We start from the raw sequence: 9,103 nt of genomic DNA, 5'->3' as shown, positions 1-9,103 counted from the left end.
TATATATGATCCTCTAGACAAGAAGAGCAATTGAAGTGGACTTGAACTCACCCATACTATTTTTTTGATTAGTTGATTTAACACATAGTAAATATTTGTTAGTATCTATTTTTCCGGTGAGAGTCTTATGGGTCATTTTTTGCCAAGACAAATTGAACAAAAACTCAATGACTCATTTTCTTAGAATTTGAAATCTTATACAGCATACACAATGGAAAAAATTTCAATTGTAAATTATAATTGAACTTTTGAATAAAATGCGTTCTTTAACTTATTTCTGCGAGTGCTCAAAATTACCTCTGGCCTCTGGGTCTTGGCTGGTCTCTTTCACAAGCACCCGTCAGCCAATTAGGATATACAGATTTTGCGAAACGAATCAACAAATATCTCCACGTATAGTGTTCGGACTCTGTTTGATATCATCTATTATTTTCTTCTGCTTAATTCGGGCTTTTTTGATATAGGGGAACTTTTAAGATTGCGAATCCTTAATCTTGTCGAATCCCTCTATTGAGTTTTCAAGTTTCTCGATCTGGGCTCTTTAGAATCCCCTTCAAGATAAAAATTTTTGCTATAAAAATCATTTCTTTAGCTTTTTTCAAGTTCATTTTAAAATCTTTACATTGAAAATTCACATTGGGCTTGGTGGTTTTGGAGTTTCGATTCATCATCACTCGGTGTTTAGCAGATTCGTTCTAGCGAGTTCTCTAATGGTTTCTTGGTGAGTTCCATTTCTTAATTATGTTGTTTTGTGGGGTTTACTGTTATTTGATTCTGATAATGGAAAGACGATTTTTTTTTCTTTTTGTAAATGGTATGGCTATTTGGAGTAACATTACTCCATGGATCTAACATTTGAAATCATTCTATCTGCTTCATTATTTCTGAAAAATGTTGAAAGTTTAATGTTTTATTGTCTTCATCTGTATTTCTGTGTTATAAACTACATGTAACAAGTGAGAGCATCTGGTTTTCTACGTGGGCTAGTTTTAGGCTGATTAGGTTGGAGAGGTGAAAATTGTGTCAAATGTTCTGATGTTGGTCGAAGTTGTGTTGTTATGTGGGATAAGTAAAATTTGTTCTTCACATTAATCCAATGGTTGGAAAAGATTTTATGGAGTTTGAACCACGTCGTCTAAAAACTTAACCGTTAAAGAGAGACACATTTACCTTCAACATGCCCTCTTATGTTCAAACTGAATTCAGTTCCTTGTGAAGTGTCTACATACGTACATTTTTAGGGTCCACATTTGAAAAATTAAGCTATTAGATGAGGCAGTATAACACTAGGCAGCTTTATGTCGAAGCATGTAAAATCTTAAGAGACTCTTTGCGTATCGGGAGCTGAAACTATCCCTTCTTTGTGTTTACAAGAAGCCACTATTTCATGATGCAATGTTGTATTATGTTCTTCAACAGAGTGTAGTACTATATTCTTCTCTTGTGCTTTGATTGACTATTTGATTAAAAGTAGCTTAAAAGCTAGTTTTTAAGGTTGATTTTACTAATAATCAATGTACTTAAATTTACCTTGATTATCAAACATTAAATTGTTAACTATAAAAATGGTTTTCGTTATGCCACCTGTTAGCCAGTCTGACATACACATATAAAGTTCAAGGATGAAATTATGAAAATGAAATTAAAGTTCACCGCCCTTTAAACTTGTTTAGTTTACACCACTAAAGTTTAAACATTGTTACCTTTACATCACCATCGTGGAATGTTAGGCATGATGAGTATGTATTGTTTTACCAACTAGAACTCTTCTATATTGTCCGGGTATTCCCCAACTTTCTTTTATTGATTTTGTCTTAGCCATAAAAGAGTTTCTCTTATTCATATTATCAGCTACTCAAAAGGATTCTGTATCTTTCCATTTTATATTGATTTGAGGATGTAAATAACTTGTGAATACACTTTAAGTAATAAAGTTCCAAGTTTCCTCATTCTGAATCTGCTTAACATCATAAGTATATTCTTGAAATGGGTGTGATATGGATCTGAGTATGAACATGAAATCAATTGTCTTTAGGGAATGAGAGTTCCTAGAAGCCTTGAGGTGTGGAAGATGGGTGTTGTCAATTACTTGGAGGCACTTAAGCTCCAAGAGAAACTGATGTCCGATAGAAAAATACAAAAGATTACGGATACTCTGCTTTCCCTGCAACATCCACCTACATATACTCTTGGGAAAAGGCGAACTGATCACAATTTGTTGGTTCCCGAGTCTGAACTTAAAGCCATGGGGGCAGAACTTCACTACACACAACGGGGAGGCGACATTACATTTCATGGTCCACACCAGTCCATCTTGTATCCAATCATTTCTTTGAGGGGTGTAGGCCTTGGGGCTAGAAAGTACGTGGAGAATCTCGAATTAACAATGATTGAATTGGCATCTCTGTATGGCGTTAAAGCTTGTGCAGGCCAAAAAGGTGAAACCGGAGTTTGGGTTGGCGAGAGAAAGATTGGTGCAATTGGGGTCAAAATTTCCTCGGGAATTACTTCTCATGGTTTGGCGTTTAACATCAATCCGGATTTGAACTATTTCAAGCACATTGTGCCATGTGGGATTGCAGATAAAGATGTCACCTCTTTGCAAAAAGAAGTGGAACGAGTTCTTCCTCCCGAAGAAGTTATTCACGACCAGTTGATTGCATGTTTTGTAAGAATATTTGGCTATACCGATGTTATTTGGAAAGAAATTGCATCAATTTCCTCGTATAACCTCGAAAACTGAGACATGCACATGATTTGACAATTACTGTATTTTTCTAAAATTTTTTGATCGATTGTACATTTCTTATTTACTGATCTGTGGAGAGGTTTCGACTTTCGATTGTTATTTTCAAGAAACTTTTGCTACTTTCTTATTCGATGAAGCCTGCAAATGACAAGATGAGAGTCAAAAGTGGATGGAACCCCTTGTAAACCACCAAATGGACTAAATTGGACGCGAAAATTCGTTTTTCAATAAAGTGTTTCTATTTAGAACAGCGTGTCCTTAGTGTCACAACTTTCCTCAATTTGATTTTCTGCAGTTTGGAATGTTCCCTTCTTTGTTTAATGATGCATTTTCACACACTGCGAAACACCGAGTTTCTTGCTTCACTGAATTTTAGGTAAACTTGCTGTCTGTTTTCCTCATTGAAGTGTAATTTGTACAGAAAGCAGTTTTTGAAGTAAAAACCTGGTTCATCACTACCTAGTCAATATTTCTTTTTGGTTTTGAAGTAAAAACTTTGAAGTAGGTCATTTTCCGTTGTTGTTTGGAGAGAAGGCAGATTTTGATGAATAAATTTGGAAATATGTGAAGCTCTTACGGTAGAGAAAGGAGAGTTTACAGAAATAATTTTTTTAGAAGGGGTTGACGTTGTTGGCGACTTTTTTCACTATTTACATGTGACGGTGATTTTGGGTGTCGGTGGCCATCGGCGGTGGTGGTGCAAATGGTGTGATAGCGGTTTTTGTTTGGTAGGGGTTGTAGGCGGGTCACTGGAAGAGGAATGGTAATTTTTTTATTTTTTATTTTGGTAGTTAGGCAAGATTGTCTTTATACATCACTTCAATAGAAATTTTTTTGACGAGAACTGTTGGCAAGGATTTTAATCTTGCTAATAAATGGAAGGTGGGGATAAGAATTGAATGTGGACTAAATTGCCACAAAATGGAAAAGGTTATTGACTAAAAGTGAAATTACCATAAAATTAAAATTGAACGATTCTCACTTCTATATTTCACAACTTCTAAACCACTCAAGATATGTTCATTATGCCAGACTATAGACAATACTGGATAGAAATAATGAAGAACTATATACAAAATATCTTAAAAGTTTTCCGCTTTCGCCAATCTTAGACAGACAATGGCCTACGTTGCTTTCCCAAGCGTCATAGCTTAGATACTCGTGCAATACTAGATGCTTTCAGCTACGCAAAAGATGAAGAACCAATGCTTTTCTAAACCCTGAAAGATGAAAGAGTATGCTGTGGTCCGAGCCTTCTCCTTCTGAGGCGCTCAGAAATAATGAAAGCTAGCTCTAATGATTGAGAAGCGTTAAGCCTCGGGTCACAATGAGTGTGATAACGTGAACTGAGATCATTGTACGTAATTGTTTGAGCACCTCCAATGCACTCTGTAACATTTTGCCCAGTCATCTCCAGATGCACGCCTCCAGGATAGCTTCCTTCTTGATCATGTACATCGAAGAATGATTTCACCTCAGCCTGCAAGGTTATGCTCTAGATTAATGTACTGAGATCACTAACCATTTCTATTTAATCTTGAAATCCAAAAATTCAGTCAAACAACACTCGTATTAAAGGCTATGGTGAACTGATATTTGTGGGATGCAATCACTTTTATACATTCTTTAAACAATTAAACTAGCAAATATTAAGCTACCTATAATTTGATTTTCTTCTCTTCCCCTGATAGGTATTCCGTTTCATAATTTAAGCGAAACAAATAGGGTTTTCTGTTGACTCTTATGAACAGCAGGTTAACATGAATCTATAAACAAATGTTAGCCAAAAATTTTAATATGTACTAATCAAGTGAACGTAAATCTGACGAGCTATAATTATACGCCCAACTCACAAAAGTACAGAATTATATGCAGCCACAAACTATGAAAATATAAGTGGTTCTCAATGGCTAAGCCATTGTAGGGTTCCACACATACAATCAAATGGACAGAATCGAAACAGTTCAAACTACTGATGTATTAATCTTATACCCACAGGCACACGAGAAGCATGTGACCACACGTGCATACAAGCACTATTTTCAAGCAATTATTTGGATAGAACATAAGATATTGCGTTTCAAACAGTTAGCCAGCATGCCAAATGCCATATATTTGAGTTATTAAAGCAACTAAAAGACGCAACAAAATGCAGGAAAAAGAAGGTTTTGCCATTACTAAGTGAAATCATAATAGTAATATACCCTTATTGCATCGAAGGAACGGGTCTTGAGTCCACAAGGAGCTTTAATTGTGTTCCCATGCATGGGGTCACTAACCCAAGTAACAATTTGACCTGCGCGGCGAACTCCCCTTATCAGGTGAGGAAGCTTCACCCTCATGTTCTCAGCTCCCATTCGGGTTATCACGGTTATTCTTCCAGGTTTGTTTTCAGGATTCAGAATATCAATGAGCTTTACTAGCTCGTTTGGATCCATTTTATCACTTACCTACATAAAAAATGAAATGAATGACCATCTTTACCAAAATGCATATCACATAAAACCATCTTCCAGACAAAGATGACGGGACTGTGATGTTAATACAACATAAAAAACTGATTGATAAAAAAGGTACTTAATGAGTCATGCGAAACATCCGCAGTCACCTTGATGCCTAGGGGGTTGGCAACACCTCTTAGAAATTCAACATGTGCACCATCCAATTGCCTCGTGCGTTCCCCGACCCAAAGCATGTGAGCAGAGCAGTCATAATAAAGGCCAGAAGTTGAGTCCTCCCTTGTCAGTGCCTGCTCGTAAGGCAAAAGCAAGCACTCATGTGATGTCCAGAACTCTGTCGTCGTCATGATCGGATGGTCAGCCGTGAGACCACAAGCAGACATAAAGCCAAGGGCCTCATCAACTCGGTTAGCCAGTTCAAGGTATCTTGAGGAATTTATAAAATAATAAGAATTTCATCCATAAAAGATGAAACAACAACTCTCGAAAAACCAATAGTTTGAATAAATACCCACCTATCCCCCTGCTCACTGTGCTTGGTAAAATCAAGATTCCATTGGGTAACCCTCTGCATGGCAGCATATCCTCCAGTAGCAAATGCTCTAAGTAAGTTCAATGTAGCTGCAGATTGGGTATAGGCTCGAATCATCCTATGGGGGTCGGGAATTCGTGATTTCTCATCAAAAGTATCCCCATTTACATTGTCACCTCGATAACTCAGCAGCTTCAGGCCATCCTTCTCTTCAAATGGATCAGATCTTGGTTTAGCAAATTGGCCTGCCATTCTTCCCACCTAAATAACCACTTACAGCAATCATCGATTTATTCCAATTTTTCAATGTATACAATTACAATTAGTGATTCCCAGTCAGGAATAGGGCAGAAAAAGACGTGAGACTTGGAATAAGATTTGGGATTCTAATTCTATAATGATAAGTAACAAACGATAAGAAGCTTCAATTTGGATTCCGGATCATTTTCCACTTTCTGCAGCTGTATATAGTATATACACATACTTTTCATTGATACCCTGTTCCTCTGTATTGTTAAAGCAAAGGGACGAATAATATAAGTGAATAAAACTAATCTCTTGAACATGGTATAGTTATACCAACATAGAGCACTTAATTAAATTAAAATTCAAAAGTTCCAATCTCTGTCTAAACCAGCTTAGTGTAGAAGAAGATGAAGAAGGGAGACAAGATTCAAGTACCAAAAGTTCAGAAGTTTCAGCCGTAATTACACACTCACCTCCATTAAGCAAAGGTTTAAGCTTCTGTGCACAGAGGCAAAGAAAGTTCAGGCAATGACTCAACATTCAAAGTGCAAAGCTAAAAGCTTGATTTTATTAAGTGTAAAATGAATGAAAAATAGCTTCTGTTTAGTGTATAAATCCAATTACCATTCCCCATCACAATTTATACCTGTTCGGTAGTGATTATGAGAATTGATTTTTTTTTTTGACAAAAAGTGGGTAACATACGTGAGTGAAAAATGTAAATGGTTACCAAATGCTCACCCACCGTTAGAAAAAATTACACATCCATCACCCGTTTCACTTCCATCCATCCAACTAGGAAAAAATCTCCACGTGGCAAACCGAATTCCTATGTAGCCACTAACACCGTTAATAATTGATAAGTGGCGAATAAAAATTGAATGAAACGTAATCCTTTTCTTCCTTCTCAAAAACGCTTTCGTCCCAGAAATTAGGCATTTCTCCCCAAACAACTATCTTCTTCCAAATCTAACTGTAAATTTTCCAAACCAAAATCTTATATAAAACTACATAAACATGAAAACCCACAAATTTTCTTGAAAAATTAAAAAAGAAAAACATTATGAGCAAATCTTAGTTTCTATCTTTTATTCTAATGTTCTTCTATTTATTCTTCATTCTGCAAATTCTTCATGCCCCATTGATTTCAATTATGTTAAAACCTTCCCATGGGACATGACCCTTTGCCATGAACCTGTTCAAACCGGTTGCTGCCATACTCTTCGCAGCGTTTTCGGCATGGGACTTGCCTAATACTCAAAGAAAGCTCAATGTTCTATCTCCCAACTGAGAATTCTTCATCTTCTTGCATTGCCCAATAACTCAAAGAAAGTTGATGAAGATTCTTCCATGAGGAAGTATGGGAAGAGGCAAAATTTTTTGATTTTCGCTCGTAAAGGATGGGGAAAATGAACTAGGTTTTCGTATAGAGGATTGGGGAAGATCAGAGTTGAAGATAATGTTGTTTGAGGAGAAATGCCCAATTACTGGGAAGAAAGCCTTTTTGGGAAGGAAGAAATCGTTGTTTGGAGGAAAAAGGGTAACATTTCATTCAATTTTTAGTGGCCACTTGTCAATTATTAGCAGTGTTAGTGCGTACGAATTGGAAATTTTTGCCTAGTTGAATGGATGGAAGTGAAGGGTGATGGATGTGTAATTTTTTTCAAAAGTGGCGGTAACCATTTATTTTTGGATAAGCAAGTAGTAAATGAACCCAAATGTTGGTGATTTAATTAACTTGACATCTTACACTAGAAGTTAAACCAACATTAATGGAAACAGAAGATTAAGCCTACAGAACAGAATATATTAACCACAATTTCCTATATCTCTTCCTATATGCTATTAACTAGGTTCCACACTATTCATCCATATCCCTTTCTTCTCGACCAAAAGCACAAGCTACCTCTTCTACAAAATTTTTATTGCCAACTTTCAATCATTCCATATCCGTTTTGGTCGATTTTTCAGGGGGAAAATTTTGCAAGAAACTACAAATTTAATTAAAAATATTTTTGATTTAAAATTTCAATTACTTTGTTTCATTTTCATTTTTTTCCTTTTCCATCAGCGAGTTTCTCTTCCATCAAAGAGATAGCAAATTATAGAAAAATATTAGAGAAATTGAAAAACCTTAATCACAGGCATCTGGCCACCGAACATGAGTACAACGCTCATCTGCAAGAGCACTCTGAAGGTGTCCCTTATGTTATTAGCACTAAATTCTTTGAAACTCTCAGCGCAATCACCTCCCTGTAAAAGGAAAGCATTGCCAAGAGCCGCCTTGGCCAGCCTCTCCTCGAGGCTGCGAGCCTCACCTGCAAAGACAATAGGAGGGAACGATTCAAGAGTCTTCAGGACCGATTCAAGGGAAACTTTATCTGGGTATTGTGGAAGATGGAGGGCTCTCTTGGATTTCCAGCTATCAAGATTCCATCTTTTTGGTGATGACACGTTGGTGGAGGATTGGACGGCTGAGATGGGATCTGATCTGGGTTTAATCGGGAGCGGGGAAATTGAGATACGCTTGATGGGAATTGAAGGTTTTGTGGCTCCGACCGTCGGGGCAGGGTGGAGGAAGGGGTTCTGGATGGAGGCAGTGGCACTGGTTGTCAGAGTCATTGCGTTTGCTTGCATTTTATTTGGATCTTTTGTTAATTCTCTGTTGCTTCCGAGATTTCAAGAGAACAAGTGGACAAGGGTAGATTTGGAGAGAGAGAGAGAGAGAGAGGGGGGCGGGGGAGTGAGGTGGAAATTTGTACGAGATATAGATAGATGGTTGAACCCCAACTTTAAGGGCCTCCACCGATCCTGCCTTGGGCCATCGTGGAGGAGGTAAATCGCAGGATGTGCCTCCCAGGAGTCAGGGTGGAGAGCACATGGATAGGCCAAGGCTGTTAACCCATATGGTAACTCCTGCTTGCAACAAAGTCAATTCCACCTTGCGGGGAATCGAATTTTGCACACTACCGCGCTGAACCCTATCTGCCCTCCCCTTTGTCACTGGGAGATATGCCCTGGGGGCATAGATAGTTACGAATATGCATGGAAGAGTCGGCAGTTGACGGATTCGAGGAAATAAATGGAAATGGCATTTGGCATGGATCGGTTCGGTTC

General features: G+C 37.6%; 2 protein-coding genes across 2 annotated transcripts; one reads left to right on the top strand and one right to left on the bottom strand.

Moving 5' to 3' along the window:
- The first annotated feature begins 232 nt into the window (after window positions 1-232).
- On the top strand, window positions 233-2,848 carry LOC111381620 (octanoyltransferase-like). The gene is made up of 2 exons (XM_023005421.1): window positions 233-721; window positions 2,036-2,848. The coding sequence occupies exon 2, from the start codon at window positions 2,039-2,041 to the stop codon at window positions 2,741-2,743; it is 705 nt and encodes a 234-aa protein (XP_022861189.1). The 5' UTR covers window positions 233-721; window positions 2,036-2,038; the 3' UTR covers window positions 2,744-2,848.
- Window positions 2,849-3,710: 862 nt separating this feature from the next.
- LOC111381610 (phospho-2-dehydro-3-deoxyheptonate aldolase 2, chloroplastic-like) lies at window positions 3,711-8,722 on the bottom strand. The gene is made up of 5 exons (XM_023005412.1): window positions 8,120-8,722; window positions 5,724-6,001; window positions 5,358-5,634; window positions 4,954-5,199; window positions 3,711-4,229 (listed from the first exon to the last, which is right to left on the bottom strand). The coding sequence occupies exons 1-5, from the start codon at window positions 8,621-8,623 to the stop codon at window positions 3,963-3,965; spliced, it is 1,572 nt and encodes a 523-aa protein (XP_022861180.1). The 5' UTR covers window positions 8,624-8,722; the 3' UTR covers window positions 3,711-3,962.
- Window positions 8,723-9,103: the final 381 nt, after the last annotated feature.

The sequence above is a fragment of the Olea europaea genome, chromosome 3 (assembly GCF_002742605.1).
Source record: "Olea europaea var. sylvestris chromosome 3, O_europaea_v1, whole genome shotgun sequence".
Lineage (NCBI taxonomy): Eukaryota > Viridiplantae > Streptophyta > Magnoliopsida > Lamiales > Oleaceae > Olea > Olea europaea.
The sequence above is the reverse complement of the archived record's forward strand: the minus strand, read 5'-3'. Positions and strand labels throughout refer to the sequence as shown.